We start from the raw sequence: 21,659 nt of genomic DNA, 5'->3' as shown, positions 1-21,659 counted from the left end.
AAAGTTCAAAGTGATTTAGATAGAACTATTTTAGGAATTGGTTGTTCAGCCCATACTGTTCACAATTCAGTACAAACACCATGTGATTCTCTACCCCTGGACATAGAAGTTATTGTTATTTAAATTTATAAATATTTTCACTTATGTACAGTAAGAGTAATGAAACAGTAAGAGTTTGTGAATTTGTGGAAACAGATTACAAAAAAAAATTATCTCGTAGCAGCACAAGGTTCTTTTGTTTGTCACCTGCAATAGAAAGAATTCTTTCCATTTTTGATGGCCTAAAATCAAACTTCTTATCTTGTGGCAAATGCCCAAATTATTTGATTTTTTGAAAATCTAAAAAGTGAACTATTTTCAGAATTTTTGTATTGTACTCTACAGTTACTTAATAATGTAGTTCTGAAATTGGAAACTAATTCTATCACAGCAACAGAAGCATCAGACATATGCTGAATCAATTTGTCAACTTCAGGAAAGAAAAACCAACAAATTTATACCATCGTTTGCCAAAGAATTGCTATACACTCTAAAAAAATAATGATGTTCAGGAACAAAGATTCTTCTCAAATGTGGACAATTTTTATAATTCTAGTATCCAATATTTAGAGTTGTGGAACCAGTTTTGATAAAGTTAGTAAGTTTCCGTGGATAAATTTATGAACTGAAATTGCCTGATCTGATTTAGAAGAGAGTGCACAAATTGTTAATGAAATTCCATAAATACTGATAAATAATGATTCCATAAATACTGATGACCTATTTGATGAACGAGGTAATCAAAGGGTAGGTTGTGGTTCAAGTTCTGAAAAAAAATACCAGATGCTATTGGTGAGAAGTGGAAAGCAATTTTTAAGGTGTTTCAAAAGACTGATATTTCATGTTGCAATATTTCTAAAATGGTTGAGTTTGCAATGTCTTTACCTGGGACATTTGCTCCAGTTGAGAGAGTTTTTTCGATTACAGGAAATATTTGATCTGCAGAAAGGGTTAGACTTTCAGTATCTACTGTTGTTAAACATCTGCTAAATGTTAAAATTAATTCAGAATTTTCTTGTTGTGAATTTTATGATGTAATTAAAACAAATAAACCATTACTGAAAAAAGTCATGTCTAGTGAAAAGTACAACTGAATAAAGTTTAATGTTTCAGTAAACTGTTCAGATGTTTAAGTAATTTAAAAAATATGTCCTGGGTTGGACCCAAAAAGCTATGTTACGCCTACTACTACATATGTATTTATATAAAAATAAATTTATACAGGCTGTAACACGTAAGGATTACAACGCGGGGCCATACATCTAAATCAGTTCAGCAGTTGAGCTGCTACGGTGCAACAAACATACGTACATACTACCTTAATATTGATACTACATTCCTTTTTGGGCAGATTTGAAATTGCCACGATGATATTTTTCATATTACTGCTACCTAACGAGCATACGTATTACTAGGATTTTTGCAATAAACACAGTCAGTTATTTGTAGAAAGAAGTATTTTTAATAATAGAAAGTAATCATTCAGTTTTTAATTTATAAGATGTTAGAATATTTTTGTTGTTAGTTAAATAATTACTAAAGAAAAGCGATAAAATATTGTTATTAGATTACATTGTTATCATCCCTTCAACGGAAACCCGTAACAGCGTCTTTTATGTGCTTGGTTGTTGTCTGTTGAGTTTATACGTTAAATTAGGTGATTGCAGGGTAAACAACTTCATTGCTGTGCAGAAAACCTGCCGAATCTTGTTGTCGAGGTTTTGTTAGCTTTACTTATTTGTTTACCTGAAAAAACGGAAGTGTTGGGATTATTTGAGTTTAATTTCGTACTCTTCTAAAATAAAAAATTAAAATTTATTATCAGTGATTTCAATTGAAGTCTTCCGAAAAAAATACTGAAACATGTTTACTAGTTTCGTAACCTATATTGTGTTAAGAGTGACATTCTAAATATTAGATAAAATAGTGATGTCAAAAACCTTTTCCTGATACGAGCTGTATAAAATATTTTCATTGTGAGTTTGCAGTTCCTTAAATTCGTTTACAACTTAAAGAAATAAATTCTGTCGAATTTTTGAATTGAATTTTGCCGACTGCAGTCTAGTTTTTAATTTTAACAACTTGAAACATTTTTACCATAAAAGATTGTTATAGCACAATACTGATTTTAAACATTTTATTAGTTTGTTTATGTAATTTTCGTAATCTTTACGTGAACTATTTGTAATTTTTTTAGGTGCTTATACCAGATTTGTACAGGTTAACTAATTTTTTTTCGGGATTTACTTGCCCTAAGTAATTTTATGGAAAGATTTCACGGATGAAAATTAAAAAAAAATTTATGTTTGGCCAAGAGCAGTGGAGCCTCAGTTTGAAAAAAACCCAGCTTTTTATGAAACTCTAATATTTTGGTTCTTATTTTTTCAGTTGCAATTTAAGAAAAAAATATTTTAATCTTGGAAATGGAAAATTGGCATGCTCTTAAGAAAAGGGAACTTGAACAACTTTCTAAGATAAAAAGGTGTTTGTAATGCACAACAGCATTATATAATATTTAAAGATTTATTATGGCTGCCATTTCTACTTAGGCACTAGATGAGGGGTCTTAATATTTTATTTGCTGGAGCACATGAAGAAAATAGTATGTTATCTAAAGATGTACTAAAACATTTTGTTCTTTTAGTGTCTATTGTTTTGAAGGTAGCAAGATATTAATAGAAAAGATTGATTTGGAACCTGCTTTTTCTGCAGATCGATTAATTTATGTTTGAACTTGCAGGTCACGTGGCTATTTAATTTTAAAATAGTGTTTATAAAGCTTTTTTTTATAAAATTGTGTTTGTCTACTAATTATGAATTTTTTAAAGTTTTGATTTAGGCAATTATGAATAATTTGGATACAATTTGTAGTTTTAAGAAAGAAACATTACTTAATATCTACTGATTAAATTTTGTTGATCTGAAAACAATAGACTGTTTGATTCATTGTAACTATCTTTATTTTTTTAATTTAATGTATTCATTATACACATTCTGATGTTAAATATTAAAGCATGTAATTTATGTACATTACTGAATTGTTATTTCAGTAGTTTTAAGGAATATTGTAAAACATGGATGCGGCTTATGGACCAAACAGGTTAGTGTACTTGCTTTCGATTACATTTTCCTTTTGTAATTATTTGTGTAGTTACATGTTTTAAGAATTATTACCTCATCTGTTAAGGAGAGTGATAATATATAAAGTAATGTAAAAATTATTCTATAATAGTGGTATTGTGTAGCAAAGTAGTAAAATATCTAGCATAGTGATAAATTTTATTGAAATTTGTAATGGCTTCTTGGGATTCATTGCTTCAGTTTCTTTGTTTTCTTAGAATATCTTCCTATCTTCATTAAATATATATATTAAACTGTTGAATTTGATTGACCATGCCATTAAATGTTTCTATTTGTACCCCACATTAAGGATGCCTTATAGACTATGATCCTTAATATGAAACTTTGGATTTTTGGGTTAAGATTTTTTTATTGCTGAAATTAAAAAAAAAACTTGATTTAGTATTTTGATTATTTTATAAGCATGTAATTAAAATCAGAGAATAGCTGCTTGATAGGGTAAAGCTGTTGGATGCTTCTGTATAGCATTGATAGGGTAAAGTATTAGTAATTCTGCTTCTTAGACCCACAATCAAAATGGATTTATTCTTTAAAATAATGTTGGTTGACATTTCTTGTGTCTTTTTATATAAAACTTTGTCAGGGCTCGCTTCACTTGCCCTTCCTGTCTAGCCACGGGGCTCTGCCCCCTGGACTATTCTGTGTTCATTAAGCTCATGGTTGTGAAAATAATAATGATTAAAAAAAAACTATCAGTGTATTGTAATTTCTTCAGAGCCACAGTTTGGTCAATACAGGACCTGAAATGTTGAGTGATTGTGAAGAATTTGGGTTTCAAAATAGTTGTCAGCTTCCAGCTTAAAAATAGTAGTTAAAAATGTATTTTCCCTGATTCGTAGCAATATATAACAAACATCACTAGGATGTAACCATACTTCGTTTCTCATTAAAAATTTTTTTTTTTTATTATATGTTATTTATCAAGTAACAGGAGGCAGTTGCAGCCAGTCCTGTTGCACATACAGTAGCAATGGCAGTAGTCGTGTTGGTTGAGTGGCTGCGCTCTACACCATTGCACTCTTTAAAAAATCTGATATGGACACCAAATGACTTCCTTGTATGCTTATTAAATTACCTATACACATTTTTTGCTGCACTTCATTTAAACTTATTTCATTTAAAAGTGAGTTATGATACATTTTTTTACAATCGAAGGTTAATAATTGTTAATAAATCAATATATTAAATTAGAAAAAAAAGTTAAAAAAAAAATGTATATAAAGTGAACCAATGTGCCTTTCCCTTGTAAGATCCAAATATATCATTAATTAAAATTTTATTTGGCTATAACTCTGTAACCAATGAAAATAAGTACCACATATGATATATCATTGAAAAGTTCTCAATGAGGGCTTGTTACTGCTGTCAAGAAAAAGTCTTAACTGGACTTGGACTTTTTTTTGGACACTTTTGGTCCAGTTGATTGCAATCAAAAGGGGAGGTGCACAACTAGATGTTACGACAGTCCTAAATACAAAATTTCAGCATTCTATGGTTAATTATTTTTGAGTTATGCGAGATATGTACATACATGCGTATATACAGATATCACGCTGAAACTAGTTAAAATGAATTCAGGGATGGTTAAAATGGATATTTCCATTGAAATCTAAAAACTGAAATTATTTGTGATTACAATACTACCTTTACTTCGTACAAGGAAGTAAAAAACTGAAAATTATTTTTAGATATTTATCTGAAGAGTATTTGCAAGCCAAAATTGAGTGAATATCTCATTTAATTGGAAAAGGGGAAAATTATTAATCAAAATTGTTAAAAACCTTTTCTTACCTTTCTTCACTGTATTCAAGGTAGAATTTTAGAAAATCTAGAAATTGGTTTTTAGATATTCACATGAAGATTACACACAAAAATCAAGTTGATATCAATTTTTGCAACCAAGGAATTAAAAAAATAGTAAAATTCAATGTTATTCAATTTTAACCCTTTTATGAATTTAACTTTACTAACTTTTAAAAATTTATTTTTTCGTGATAACAGTTCCTTAAATTATGAATATAATTTTTTTCAAAATCCAAACTATCCAACCACCATTTTTGATACAGACGTCGTACCAACTTTTTATTTATACCACTTTTCTTGTCTTAAAGAAACCTTTAAAATGATGTATCATACTAAGGGCATTACCATTTAAAACATTTGAGTTGTAACCCCTGCGTCACCTAAGAAGGGGTTGAAATTCTATTTCTCATCAAAAGGTAAAGTAGTTAACTGATACCTTATCTTGAAAGTTACAGCATTCTATCTGGAATTGTTTTAAAATTGTTCAGGTATTTACATACTTTTGATTCACTCTGTATACTACCAATATTACTATTTCAAAAAAAAAAATTGCTTCAGTTCAGTTCTGTATTTGATACAAAAAATTTTTCTCCCTTCAAGTATTAAATATCCACCTAAGAAATAAGGAAGAAAGCTTAGCCTTCTTAAAGGACAACTATTGCTTATTCTGAGAATCGTATGCATCTAAAGAATCCAGCCTAAGTTAAGATCATTCAGCCAGAACCCCATTATGTAATCTCCAAATATAGTTACAGTGAAACTCCAGTTATTTTGATTCCAATTTATTGCCAATTATCTGGATCAATAAGCTACCAGGTTTTTATTAATTAAGATCACCAAAAATTATTTTTCTAATATTTAATAGGTTGTTCTTTATTTTTATAGATAATTTGTGGGTAAAAATTTTACTCCAAGTACAGCATGTGGTAGTCAAAGTATAAATACTGCATGACTTGGCTGCAAAGAAATGATCTTAAGCAAATAGATAATATTTTTATAAACAGTTTTCTCGTAATATTTTTCACTTGAATATAAACGTAATATTAATTCTGTTTGAATTTGTAATTTTTCAAAATCCTTATTTTGTTGAAAATTTCATTTTATACATATATATATATATATATATATATATTCCTTTTTTCTAATTTTTAAGACTGTTTAAATAGTTTACTTTAATTCCATGTTTCTATGAACCTAGATTATTTACATAAAGTCATTTCATATGTGATTTTCATTAGCATAAATAAATTTTATAAACAAAATAATTTAATATTTTGTTTCTATTAAATTTAAATGAATTATTTTTTTTTTTTTAGTACCTACTTTCCTTTATAGATATTAAATAAAAATGTATTAATATGTTTTTTTTTATTTCATATTATTTGTTTACTTTTTCTGTGTGTCAAGTAATTGAGTATGTAAACTTAGAACATTTTGTTACAAAGTAAAATTAATTAGCATTAGATGTGTAGTTGCACTATGATTTTGCATTTTATAATCTATTTGAAAGGCTGTCTTAATTATCTACATTTTTGCATGTTCGAATGACTACTGGTAACATTTAATTTGGATAATTGGAGTTTCACTGTAGTAAGAATTTTACAATTTATGAATTGTGCTCTGTAAGATTTTTGTACAACTTTACGTATTAAAATTCCATCTAAGTTATTATTTTCAATTATCATCTGATTAAAACTCTCACCTTCTGCCATGACAGGCAACCACTTTTCCTTTCTGTAATATTTAATTTAATAGCTTCGTTAAAACTTCAAAAAATTTTCTTCATTTGATTAAAAGGTTTCATTAATTGCTGTAATATTATCGGCCTGAAAAATATAAGAAAAAATCAAATTTGTTGTCCTTAAAAACACTTATTTTTACTGCATAAAGCCTGACTTAATACTTAAAGATTGATAGATATTTTCCCAAAAAACTATTTTTTGAAGGAGAAAATTGAATAAATATTTAAATGTCTTTATTTTCAGTCTTGAAATGAAACGACTAGCACTAGATAGGGAATCTTGGAGAGCTGCATCAAACCAGTCAAATGACTGAAGACAAAAAAAAAAAATTTCAGTCTTCATACAAACATGTATACATGGTGCATATATTAGTGTTATGCAATAATTAATCTGTTAGCACTGAACACACTGACCAGTTCAGTTATATTACAGAATGTTGAATCACATCTAATAATATATCATACAATGGGTATTTTTCCAATTAAATAAAAATTGCTCAAGATAACATTTATTTAAATATACTGAAAACTTTATTGTAATTCAAGCATTGCCATAAATTCCTACTCAGTGTAAAATCTTTATGTTGATAGTTCTTTCTTTGAATTTGTGCACTGGAACTTTTATTAGAATACTGATCAGTTTTAACTGAAAAGAATAAATAATAAGTGTAAATTCAGTTAGTATTTTCAAATACTTGTTAACTTAAGCATATAAATTTTAATTATATTTTATTGTTAAATTATTTTTGTTTTCTAGGTTAATCCATTTGGATTTTAAAGGTTGTCCTATAAAAGTGAACTATTTGGAAAAGGTTAGCTCCTTAAAATGCATAGTATTTCTAAGTTACACATTCTAATATTTATTATAACTATTTAAATATTTAAATTAACTATTAACAAATTTTAAATTCCATTACATAAAACTGAACATGACTTTTCCGATTTTATTTTTACATACCTTAAAGATGTTAAATCAGTCAAACTTGATATTAACATCTCAAATTACCCTGCCGCACAAAAATATTCTTCTTTTAAAAGTACGATATACAGACAATGCATTTGTATCACTTGAAGATCACAAGGACAAAATGAACACTACAGAATACTCAATACATACCAATGAATAAAACAGATGTACTCATTGACACACTGTTCTACAAAATAAATAAAAACAAAACAAAAAATTTATCACTTAAGATTGTCAAACATTGACAACCTTCATATTCTACATATACGCAAAAAATTTTAACATACTCAAGCAAATTAAGTGCATTAATTTGCACTTAATTTGCTTAAGAAAGATATAATGCTTCTTTCTTAAAAAAAAGAGACTGCTTGCAATAATATCAGCTAACACTAGAGTGAGAAAACTGTCAGTGAAAGCTGTCAGCATGTCACTGAAAATAACCAAAAAGTGATTGAAAATAATTAAATAAATTTTTGAACATTGTATTTATTACATTTTGTTCAGTTTGTAGTTTAAAAATTATAATCTAAATTTTCAATAAATCTCGTCTTTCTGATACTGCTATTAATATTAAAAAAAAAAAAAATTAATTTCTTATTCCTAAATCTATATTTTGATAGCAGCGAATTTCTTTTCTGTAAAAAAGATTTTTTACAGGGCTTTTATAACCTTTTTTATTTCATCACTTGTGATCTTACAAAATAATAGGAATAATGCATAATAGGAATAATGTTGTGTAATATTTTTCATCGTAATATTTACCTCAGTTTGTAATATTTTATTTTCTGTTTTACTTATTTTTAAATTGAAAACATACTTATTTACTTAATTTTTATTTACAGATTCTTCTTCTATTAATTAATTCATGGGATTCAGATTTATTCTAACTTATTTTTATTTTCATGTAAAAGAGCAGTGTCATCTTTGGGCCTTAATATCTTTACTTTTTCTTTTACAGTTTGCTAGTATACTGTTAATTCAAAATTTTCTTTCAATTCTTTTTATTTTACATACAAATTGAAAGCTGAAAAGCAGTGGATATAGAGCTACAACCTTGTCAAATTATAACTTTTATATCATTATTTCTGGCATTGTCAACACATTTAATTGATTGCCAAACATAAAATTTTTAATTTTAAAAACAAAAAAAATTAAACCTAACAGAAGAACGAACAGTATTAGTATAGTAACTTTCATTAAATTTATAATGGTTCATGTAATGGTAATAAATTGCTATTTAAAAGTTATAAAAGCCATATATGTGAAAAAATATCTGTAATAAAATTGTCAAAAGCCAATAACATGATTCATGTATAACATAGTTAATGTAAATAAATTTTTTTAAGGCGAAAAATTGACTGCAGATTTGTTATTATAAGATTATCACTAAACTATTTTAGTTTTAAGAAAGGTCAACTAGACAAAAAGTATTTAGAACACTAGAGAATAATGTTCTAATTTTTAGACACATCAAGACTATTTAGTGTGGGTTGGCATGTGAAAAATATTGTAATGAATTTATTAAAAGGATATAGTGTAAGATTAAAGTTAATTCTATGCCATTGGAATGAACAGTTATAAACGTGTTATTAGAAATTAACAATTTTGTATACGTTTATAGGTTTTAGTGGGATTCTGAAAATATAATTATTACACTTGTTATTTGTACATTAAAGCAACCATACACCATACCCAAAGTCACCACAGCACAAACAAAGAAGTTACTTATAAAAAAAAAACTTCCTTTTTAGTGGAAATTGAAAAAATATTGAAACAATGGCCTAATTGCTGGATTGGAAAAAATGTCTTTGTCACTCAAAGACTACTCAGATGTTAATAGTACTCCAACTATCAGCTGTGTGTTTATAGAAAAAAAAACCAAGAACAAGAAGTTAAAAATGACATTTTCAGATTTTTCATAAGTCTTTTAACATCTGTCAAGGTGGCTGTTGTAACTAAAGACTTTGCAAATTGTAAGATTCTGTCTTAGCAATTTGGCCTAATTTAATAAATCCTAAAAGCTATACCAGGTCCCAAAAAACCTAAAACATAAACCAGATGCGTGACTATCCAAATGCAGATTTGAATAAAATCCAGGCTATATTTGTCAAGCAGAATCCAGTCCTTAAAATATCAGAAAAGAGTTATTGAGCTCCAGCTAGTGAGAGAGATCCGTGTGAGCAAGTTTTCTACTGTACTATTAATGATTCATTGCTACTAGTTTTTGAGGGAACTGGTATAGAGCTTTCATAGGAATGAGAAGTTCCACTTTACCATTCTCAAGATGGAAGTGGATAAAAGATTGTGCTGAGGAATTAAAAAAAGTCTTCAAGCCAACCTTTGTAGTAAGGCAGCGTATACTTTCTTATAACAGTTTCCTTTCCCAAAATTCCATTTTAGTCTAATTCAGCAATGTTGATTTATTTGCATTGGACTCATTTTGGAACTAGGAAACACATTAAGTTGTTAGTAATGTGTATGTTCATAAACAATGTATTATGAAGGTATTTGTAACCAATATTAGGAAATTTAATGTTTTGAGAAATACTGAGTTTTTTGTTATTGTTGAAAGATATACAATCAAAAAAGTTACTTTATAATCTGATTGCTCAAAACAGAACTTAGTTTTTAAACTATTATTATTATTATATCTGAAATTATTTTTACCTCTTGACAATGGATACTAAGGGGTTTATGATTACAAAAGAACTTGGCAGCATTTGATTTGCAGGTTGCTATAACTATGTATTTCAAGAAATTTGTCAAGTCCAAGTTCAGTCAAATTACAAGGTGTAACCTGGGGAACAAAGACCTTGAAAAATCAAGTTTATACTTGTGTTTAATGTAGAAAAATGTATTAACTCATGGTAATCAGTGAAGTCAAGTAATTACTATAAATAATTAAGTAATCAGTATTAAGAAAGTAGGCTTGGATCCTACCTTCAGTGATTCGAGTTCATAATCTGGATTCTTAAACTCTTAGATGGTGAAGAACTGTTTAATAATAATAAGTAAATATTAGGGAACATAAACTTTAATAAAAATATAGATTTCCATTAAAGAACCAATTTCTAAGAAGAGAAATTGGACAAATTGAAACAAAAAATTAAATCTGTATTATTAAATCTCTATGTAGGCAGAAAAATTGCAAGTTAAGTTGTTTTGTAGAGCTAAATTACCATGTAGTTCTAAGTCTCATCTTAGACTGGACAGACAGTCTTAAGAAGGCAGTTAGTTTTCTAATTGGATATCATATGTCAGAGATCTTGTAAAAACTTTGGATCTTTTCAGAGAGGAGTTAAAGTGTTGAGTTTGCTTGTAGCTACTAGGAGTTTAGCTTGGTATTTTATCCTAGGATATGAGGTATCCAAAGGAGCATCATTTTGGAGTATCCTCCCTGGGCAAAGATTTTGATATAATTGGCATTACTTAGTGCATAGGATTGGGCTAGAAGGATCTAAATATTATGCAAAACATCCTCTCGGCCAAGGTGTATACAGCTACATGTAGTCATATTTAGTCTAATCTAACCATATGTAAAACTATTTATTAAATTTATTTTTTTATTATTTACGTATTTTTTTTATCTTTCTTTTCTTGCTTTCTTTTTTTTTTTTTAGTTATTTCCACTATTTAAAGAATGGGGTGCTACTGGTCTTTTAATCGAATGGGAAGATACATTTCCATACTCAGGGAATTTAACAGTAATTGGTTCAAATAATACTTTGTGTAATGCTTATTCAGAAAAAGACATTGAAAAAATAATTGGATTAGCAAATGAGAATGGATTATTAGTGGTACCTTTAATCCAAACTTTTGGTCATTTTGAGGTGAGAATTTTATTTTACAGTAACACATTTAAGTAGTATATATTTTTTTCCTTCTTGTATATAAAAGTGATACAGTAAATCTTGTAGGTCCTAATGGAACAAGTTTAGTAAGTGAGGTAGCCTTATTAAATTTTACTAATGGCTCATGCAGAATTACAGCAAACATTTTTACATGTTATTTAATTCCATAAAAATTATCACTTACATAAATGTAACGGACATTGTTTTGATAAATCTAAAACTTGTTAACTCCTCTTTGATATTAAATATGAGACTTTTGCTTTTTTATAAGATTTTTATTAACATGTGAAAAACTGTCATGCCCTGATAAATTTGTGCCTATAACCTTCTAGGCTGAAAGGCAGAGCTTACGAGAGAAAATAGTTAAATGTTTTCATTTTTAATTGGTGAGTACTAAATTAAATTATTAAAAACTGAATAAGATATCAAATAATTATAAAGAATAATAAGCAAAATTTTATTGGTATAGATTTTCATTAATTGAAAATACTAATGTTATATGTTAATAAAAATACAGGGTTTCCGGGCTAAAGGTATCCAAAAGTAATGGCCCATATTTAGAAAACCAGTCGTTGTAATCTCTTAAACATAACTCAATTGACAGGAAATATCTCGAAATTTGTTCTATATACTCTCAAGCTCAGAACAAAATATGCATATGTGGGGAAGCTGACTCACAATGCATTTATATTTGGTAATAGTCGGTCAAGATGTGGACTCCACATATGGATCGTGTCGTGTACGAGATGCATTCACTGCTAGTCTTGGAAAGTCAAGTAGGTAGGCTAGTAATAAACTGCAAACTCCTAATTCCACTGTTCACAACATTGTTCGTAAGTGGCTTCATTTGTGAGCATACACGTTCTCCTTCATCACATTAAACTAAATGATCATCGTCTATGATTAGTTTGCTGCAGGGGTAAGACACCTTGTTGAAAACAATCCTAATTATCTAGATATGTTATTAATTAGTGATGAGGCAAGCTTTCATCTGTGTAGGAAAGTTAACAGACATAATTGTCAAATTTGGGGGTACTGTAAACCCCCCATATAGTAATCAAAAATGAAAGAGACACACCAAAAGTCAGTGTCTGGTTAGAAATGCACAAAATGGTATCATCGGTCTATTTTTTTATCATGGAGCTCACTATCACAGGATACATGTATCTCAATATGCTTAGAACTTTGCTGTTCTCAGATTCCTGCAGCTTCAGTTTCCAACAAGATGGTGCTCCACCACACTTTTATCTAGATGTTAGCATGTTCTTTAACAACACTTTCCTGAATGTGGATTGGACAAGAAGATACAACCGCATGGTCAGCTAGATCTCCTGATATCACTCCTTTGGACTTTTTTGCTTGACGATTTATTAAAAGTTACGTGTACAAAAGAAAAATTTGAGATTTGGATGATTTAAAAACGAGAATTGTTGAAGCTATTGGTCTAATAATGCCGCAGATATGCTCCTAAACGCCTGGTAAGGGTTAGATTATCATCTAAATCTTTGTCAAGCTGCAAAAAGTGCACACATTGCACCCACATTTAACCCACACTAAAACTTGATGAGTTGCTGTGTTTATTAAAAAAAAATTAAATGATATATTAACTGTTCTCTCAGTATAAGCTGTTACCTTGGATGCCTTTAGCTCATACATCCTGTGCAAAAGAGATTAGTTTTATGTATAGTAAATACGGTCAATAAATTTGATTAAATGATATACAGTAAATTAAAAGTGAGCTTTATGATATATGTCAAATAAAATTCCAGTTATTATACAATACTTGTATAATTTGATTTTGCAATATTTGTCACTTTTTTCCAAATATATGAAAAAAGTATTTTACATTTTTAAATTTCAAGTTACTAAGTTCTTAGATTATTTCTATCTCTGAAATTGTAATTTTAATAAAAATGCTTTATTTATTTTAAGTATTTTAATGTATGCAGTTTTGCAGTTAATTGTTCGAATATAATTTTTTTATTGCTATGTTAAGGAATAAATTATTATTCAATCAGGTGTTGATTTCCGAACTGAAAATATTTTAGTTTCATATTTCTAAATCTGAAGAGGTATTATTTACAGTAGTATCTTTTTTTCATCTGGGCCTCAAAGAAGTTACGGTAGAAAATCTTTATGAAATAAAAATTTTGTAATAGAATCCATTGTTTAATTTTTTTTTGTATTAACCTGAAAATGTAAAGTATTTTATTGATTTATTATCAATATTAATTTCTAATATCATTAACTGAAAAAAAACACATTTAAAAAAAAATTAGGAAACAAAGTTGTAATATTCGTATAATTTTTTATTTTAATTAATAATTTAATTATTCTGTCTAAAATAAAAAAAAACAAAAAAAAAACTAATATTTATTTAAAAAGAAACTAATCAACTTCATGACTATGGATCGTGAACCTTTTACTGTAATTATTATTGTTAAAGTATAGTTTAATTAGCAAATCATTACAATCAATATACTACAGATGTGTATTTGTGTTAATTATTGATAAATTTATAACTTTTCTTTACTGATACCATAATAGTAATCACAATTGTCAATATTTACAGTTTGTTTTGAAACATGATCAGTGGAAGAATTTGCGTGAAATTAATAATTATCCAAGTTCACTGTGTCCTTCAAATCCAGATTCCCTTAATCTGGTTATATCTATGTTAGATCAAGTAATAAATATGATGCCAAGTATCAGATATATTCATATCGGAGCTGATGAGGTAAGTAAAGAATTATTTTTTCTTCTCTTTTCTGGTAATGTAGAATATTAACTAAAACAATATTAACATTATTTATTTTATTTATTTAAGAATAAAAAAATTGGGATAATTTATAAAGGAGGAAAACAAAAACTGTGTTACTATAAAAATTTTTCATTATGAAAACAATACCTTTTTTTTTTTTTAATAAATATGTATTTAGGATTTCCTATGTAATCATTGCTGACATTGAAATGTTTGTTGTTATTACCTGTGAACTTCAAAATACCCTTTTCATGCTGTAATCGATTTAACTACTGCCTCATTTCATCATTACTCATGAATTATAACTTTTTGAACAGTCATTCAGATTTAAGTATGATTGATAACTATAAAACAACAGATTCCATTTATACTTGCTTGTGGTCTTAAAACTTTGTTATACCTAACTGATTCATTTTCTCAATTTTAAAAATCTGATGTGGACACCATATGACTTCCTTGTACGCCAATTAAATTACATATACACATTTTTTTTTTAAAGTGAAAAGTATATAAAATTGTATTTCATTAATAACTTGTGATATTTTTAAAATTTTTTTATTGTTATTATGGAATTATTATTTATTGTAAAAATTATTTTATAATCAGAGGTTAATAATTATTAATAAAAAATATATTTAAATTTAAAATAAAAACATTAAAAAAAAGGAGATGTACATATGTATAGAAGTCACACCGAAACTAGTCAAAATGGATTCAGGGATGGTCAAAATGGATGTTTCCATTGATAAAAATGAAATTTTTCACAATCACAATACTTCTTTTACTTCTTACAAGGAAGTAAAAAGAATTGGTCTAAAAATATCTAGAAATATAAATTCTAAATCGAATACAGTTATTCAAAGATGTAAACATTTTGATTTCATTATCAATTTACTTCTTCAGTTTATTAGTAATAATCAAAGATTATTCAGAATGCTCTTTATGATGCATACTATTTGTTCTACTTTTTTCAAAATATTACACATTGCATTACAGTATTTATAGCAGTTGGTTGTGTATGAATATCAGCCAATATCACATTTGAAAACAACTAAAAACATATATTGTCTTATAAAAGACAAAAGACATACATAAATTTCACATTTAGCAGCAACATAGCAATATTAATTTTAACAATTTTAGCAGCAACTCAAATTCAAATTCACATAGGTGCAGAAACTAGTTGGCCTGCAGATTTGCCAAACTATCTTCAAGAGAAATTACTTAAAAATTGTTATTTTGGTTCCAAAATAACAAGAGTGTTATTTTGGAAGCAGACTTTTCATATAGTACTTTAATTTCCAGACAGGGTTTTAAAGATTAATGTATTATAAAAGTATATAAAAATTCAAATTTTATCATCTTGCATTGCATAAACTTGACTCGTGCATTTTATTTTCATTCACATACATTTGACACAAAAATGAAATAAATATGAAGTGACTGAACTTTTTGTTGTCTTTTATAATCTTCCAATGCTTCTTTTCAAACTAGCCTAACTAGTCTCATAAATGGGCACCAAAATGTTTCCACTTTCTGTCCCTTAGTTATTTATTGGTTTACATCAGTTGGAGTGGAACTGGTTAAAATATCTATAGGTTGTGCCACTCTCTCTTTTTAAACATTTTTAAAGGTCCAAATGCCCATGTGTTAATTTTATTTGTCCTATTGGCGAAAACAGTAATATTATGATATTGAGGTTGCTAGTAATTCTTCAAATCAAATAATCTATCACAATATTGTTTTTATTTTAGCTGTGCAATTATCAAAAAAAAAAAAAAAAATATATATATATATATATAAATATTTATTTATTTACATATACATACATCTATATTTAAATTATATTAAATAAACCAGCTAGTACAGAATATTGAGAAAAGACATCTTACCTGAACGTTTCATGAAAATACTTATGCGGTATCCTGCATCCTCAGCCATTATTGACATAATTCTATTATTGCATAATAAAAATTTTAAAATGAAAATATTAAAATATGCATATTAATTTACATGAGTTAGATTGTTTTTAAATTTTTATTATGCAGTAACAGAATTATTTCAATCATGATTGGGGCTGCGGGATCCCATGAAAGTGAAAGTTCATGAAAAATTAAGGTAAGATATGCCTTATCTCAATATTCTATACTAGGTAATTTATTTAATTGAATTTAAATATCATTCAATACTATGGAGGAATAATATGAATCTTTTAAAAAGATTAATTTCAGTAAAATAATATAAATAAATAAATATATTTGTAGTTGCTTTTTCTCCCGTATCATTCTTTTGAAGGTAATAGTGGAGATTGCTTACAATAGTGTTGGATTCTTTAGAATTTAATTGTTTCTGAGTCAATAAAAATCTGATATCTAAAAAATCAACACAACTGTGTTGATTTTTTAGATATCATTTATGATTCTGAGCAAACCTATTTTATCATAATACATTTTATAACATTACATTACTGTTAAATTCATTTTCTCAGTCATTTGAATTTGGTGTGCTGGAATTCCCACAAAACTTATCTCATAAATTTGCCTTAGGTCCTCTGAATTGATGGACCCAAGATTATTAATTATGCTGAATATTTTCTCTTCCATTTCTTTACAGATAAGTTCTGTATTTGATCAGCTGATGAAAGACAACCGTAGAAATATATTCTGTCTCTTAAAAAATAACTTTAATAAAGCCTAATAATTTTGCAATTATATTTTTCAGTTATCTTGTAAGATAAAACAACAATAGAAATATCAACACCTAAAAATATCTAAATACTTAACAACCAAGTAACAATCTACTCCTGTAATTACAAAATTGTCAAAAAGGGGCTTATTTAGAATTTACATTGTAAATAAGTTTATGTTGGTGAAAGTTGTAACATATTGGTCAAATTTTCTTTCCAGTGTAATGGTTCAAGAGAATAATTTTTAATTCTGCTAGAAAATAAAAGAACATCAAAGAAGATCAAACATGAGAAGATTTTTTTTTTTTTGATCAGCAAGATTGTAGTCTGTGTTTGCTGCAATTATGTTCAGAAATATTTTAAATCAATTCAGAAAATTTTACTCTGTGAAAATAAGATCTGTTTCTCATGATGGCTTATAACTATAAAACAGCTTCTTTACTTGGAAAAATTGGTTCTAAAATATTTTCAAAGATTTCAGATAGTTCCTGTTTCAGTAATGTAGCACCATCTATATATATATAAAAATGTTAAGTTCGTTTGTGTACGTTTCAAAAACTCAAAATCTTCTGCACCGATTGAGCTCAAATTTTAGCACGATATATAACCCGCATCAAAGATTGTTTTCATCTATTTTTAATAAATCTATCTATCTATATCTTTAATTTGTACATTTTTAATTTGGAAATGTAAACAAAGGAAAACCAATCAGATCATTGCAAGATGGCCGCTGTCAAACACAACGACCAAATTTCTTTGAATTATATTTAACAGCTAAAACATCTGTATTTTATTAAAAAAAAAAAAAAAAAAAACACCAAAACAAAAAGAAAAGCCACCAAGAAGGATGACTTACAGTAAATAAATTAAAACACCCAACTTTCTTATAGCCCAGATAGATTTAAGACTATGCCAACAAAAAAAGTCGAAAAAACACCCAACTTTCTTATAGCCCAGATAGATTTAAGACTATGCCAACAAAAAAAGTCGAAATAACCAAATACACAGAAAATAATATTCCTACATAATGACCAAAAAATCCTTTGTTAGGTTAAATATTCACTTTTGTCTGAATTTACAGAAGGCATTTACAACGAAGCATTGATAAATATTGAAGACATGTGCTTAGCTAATGCAAATAAAGTTCTTAGTCAATTGGGAATGCCAGCACCCACTCGAGCTGCGATTGCTTCAGTTCATGTGGATTTACGCCGTGAACAGAGTTACAACATTGGTGATCTTCAGTCATATGTTCAATCAAACATTCCAAAATTAATGCGTGAACAGAAAGGCATTTATGATCGCATAATGCAAATTATAAATGATGGAGTTGGGGGGACCTTCTTCTTGGATGCGCCAGGAGGAACTGGGAAAACATTCCTCATTAGATTGATTCTAGCAATGGTTCGATAAAAAAATGACATAGCCTTAGCTCTTGCTTTGTCTGGAATAGCTGCGACATTGTTACCAGGTGGAAGGACTACGCATTCAGTTCGGCTCTGAAGTTGCCATTAAACATGCAAATCATCGAGACTCCCACGTGCAATATTTCCAAAGCATCCTGTATGGGAAAAGTATTACAAAAATGTAAACTCATTGTTTGGGATGAATGCACGATGGCACATAAAAAATTGCTTAAAGCTCTTGATCGATCGTTACGAGATTTGCATGGAAACGTTCAACCATTCGGAATGCTTTGATATTGCTCGCAGGAGATTTTAGGCAAACATTGCCTGTAATTTCTCGATCGACACCAGCAGATGAAATAAATGCTTGCCTGAAATATTCATCACTGTGGCGACACGTACGTACATTGCAGTTGACTACAAATATGCGTGTCCAGTTGCAGAATGATCCATCAGCTGAGGTATTCTCACGACAGTTACTGGACATTAGAAACGGACAGCTGCCAGTCAATGAGACGTCTGGACGAATATCATTTCCTGATAATTTTTGTAATTTAGTAACATCGAAAGAAGAACTGATCGAAAAAGTATTTCCTGATATTCAAATTAATCATAGAAATCATGATTGGCTCGGTGAACGAGCTATCCTTGCCGCAAAGAATAAAGTTGTCTATCAACTTAATAATGTTATTCAATCCAGCGTTCAAAGTGAGGAAATTACATATAAGTCGATAGACACCATTGTGGAAGCAGATGAAGTAGTTAATTATCCAACGGATAATTAACTCACTTGTTCTGCCAGGGATGCCACCACACATATTAAGATTGAAAATAGGTGTGCCAATTATCCTGTTGCGGAATATTAATAAGCCAAAACTCTGCAACGGCATGCAACTTGCAGTTAAGAAATTGATGAATAACGTAGTGGAAGCGATTTTAACAATTTTAACAGGGCCTTTCAAAGGTGAAGATGTCCTCATTCCTTGAATACCCATGATCCCGACCGATACACCTTTTCAATTTAAAAGATTGCAATTCCCAATTCGATTGGCATTTGCAATCACAATCAATAAAGCTCAAGGTCAATCTTTAGAATTGTGTGGTTTAGATTTAGATGCGGATTGCTTCTCACATGGACAACTGTATGTGCGTGTTCCCGAGACGGCAAACCAGATAGCCTTTATATCTACGCAGACAGTGGAAAAACAAAAAATATTGTATATCCATAAGTATTGCAAAATTAAACTTCTATGAAATATATGCTTTGTTTTGTTTCTCATTTCTCATCCATGCAACCACAATGTGCCACAGCGAAGCGTGGCAGGTACAGCTAGTTATTTATAAAATGAGTAATTTTATCATACCAACTTCATTGAGTGAAGGATTCATTTTGATTGAAAAGAATGCATTATTTGTTAACTTTTATAATGGTTATAGATATGATCCTTTTGTGTATTGAATTGATCTGTGGCATTAGCTGCTATGGTAATTTGCTATTTAAATGATTTTAGGCTCTGCCAAACATTATATGACAATAGTGATTTTTGAATTGAACTCTGTTGATAATAGCATATTAGTAACAAGAATTCAGTTAAAGTGGTTTTTAAATTTTCTAAAGCAAAAATCACTGGACACCTTAAAAATTACCATTTTGACCTACCAAGTACTCTTTTTGACTATCAGTTAATGAAACCTACCAAAATGAAGCTGAAGAGGAAATGCTTATGGAATTATAAAAAAAATTGAATCATTGTAGTGTAATTAATTAGTAAAAATTTGCTAATAAAATTAAATTAGTGTTCAAAAAATTGTAATAAGTTTAAAGAAATTCATTAAATAGAACGTTAAATTTAAATTATTCACTATATTAAATTATCTAATTAAAGATGCATTAAATTATATTTAAAGATTTTGAATACAAAATTTGGAAAAAAGTGTCATCTTCATTGCATTTGTTGTTTCTGTCACATTTTCAAACTGCAGCAACAGTTATTTTACTGTCATTGTGTTACCACTTGTAAAGTTGACTTGATATTATGTAATATTAGTTTTTTAAACATTCAAGTCAGATGTTTGATGCTTTGAATTCATTTCTCCTCCTACATTCTAGTTACTTACTAAACTTGAGCTTGAATAATTGGTCTTGAAGTAGGCATCCCTTTTGCTCATTCACTTAATGAACTATTTAGAAATTGTGATTGGCTTATAAAAATTCTTTTACTTTATCTTGTTTTTCCATTTAATTATTCTATACATTATTTTGGATCTTTTTCTTATACTATTTTGTTTATTTGACCTTCAGGGGATAGCTGGTCAATTTTTTATAGGAAAGGTTCTTCATTTTTCTGTCAGCCCCTATAGTCTTCATTCTCTCAGAACTTAATTTCTTTCTTTGTCTGAAATCACCCTTCCTGTTGTTTGTTTATAGTCTGGTCTGTTTATCTTGTAGTTTCTGATTTTGTTTGTTTTGTTCTCCAAATCTTCTATTGTAATTTTTGTGATCCATTTTATGTTGCTTTTACTGTTCCATAACTTTTTTATTATTATTCTTATGATTCTGTTTTCTGGTGTTCTGATAAAGATGTCTGAAGAATGAGATTCATACACTTGTGATTTCTGGCTGTGTGACTGTTCTGTAGTGCTTTAGTTTTATGGCTACTGAGGTGCACTTTTTATTATATGTATTCCTTGTAAGATGTGCTTTGGTGGAGTTTTTTATCCTGTTTTGCCATGTTGGTTTTTCATTGAGGTTATTTGTTATAATCTACCCAAGATACCTGAACCTGTTCACAGTTTTGATCTCCTGATCATCTACTGCTGAAATCATCATCTACTCATCAACTCATCATCTACCGATCAAATCCTAGTAACGGCAATTACTTTTATACAGATTTGAATACTAGATCGTGGATACCGGTGTTCTTTAGTGGTTGGGTTTCAATTAACCATACATCTCAAGAATATTCGACTTGAGACTGTTCAAGATTACATTTCATTTACATTTATACATATCTTTCTCATTCATCCTCTGAAGTAATACCTTACGATGGTTCCAGAGGCTAAACAGAAAAAAGGCTATTAAAGGGAGTCAATTGTAGTGGGGCAAGCCCCGAGTTATATATGGTAACTAACTGCAGAAGATTCTGATTTAGTTCACTTGTGGAAATCTCCAATTTTCCATAAGTTATCCAGCCGAACCATGTGGAGGCTCGAACTGAAACTAATTTAAGATATTAAGTTTGGAGAAAATTTGTTTTCAGTTCC

The 21,659-nt window shown here is 28.6% G+C and overlaps 1 protein-coding gene and 1 long non-coding RNA gene across 2 annotated transcripts in view; one reads left to right on the top strand and one right to left on the bottom strand.

Moving 5' to 3' along the window:
• Positions 1-1,581: 1,581 nt before the first annotated feature.
• On the bottom strand, positions 1,582-8,026 carry LOC142330318 (uncharacterized). The gene is made up of 3 exons (XR_012757760.1): positions 7,683-8,026; positions 6,686-6,809; positions 1,582-1,785 (listed from the first exon to the last, which is right to left on the bottom strand). It is a non-coding gene; the product is annotated as an uncharacterized LOC142330318 (long non-coding RNA).
• LOC142330317 (hexosaminidase D-like) overlaps positions 1,701-21,659 on the top strand; it is a 54,618-nt gene continuing 34,659 nt past the window's right edge. Inside the window, exons 1-4 of the mRNA XM_075375538.1 lie at positions 1,701-3,139; positions 7,482-7,536; positions 11,312-11,521; positions 14,115-14,279. Coding sequence (XP_075231653.1) covers positions 3,114-3,139; positions 7,482-7,536; positions 11,312-11,521; positions 14,115-14,279 — 456 coding nt within the window. The 5' untranslated portion in view covers positions 1,701-3,113. The remainder of the gene's footprint in view (positions 3,140-7,481; positions 7,537-11,311; positions 11,522-14,114; positions 14,280-21,659) is intronic.

The sequence above is a fragment of the Lycorma delicatula genome, chromosome 9 (assembly GCF_047948215.1).
Source record: "Lycorma delicatula isolate Av1 chromosome 9, ASM4794821v1, whole genome shotgun sequence".
In the NCBI taxonomy this organism is placed as follows: Eukaryota; Metazoa; Arthropoda; class Insecta; order Hemiptera; family Fulgoridae; genus Lycorma; species Lycorma delicatula.
Note: the sequence above shows the minus strand (reverse complement) of the source record. Positions and strands in the feature narration are given on the sequence as shown.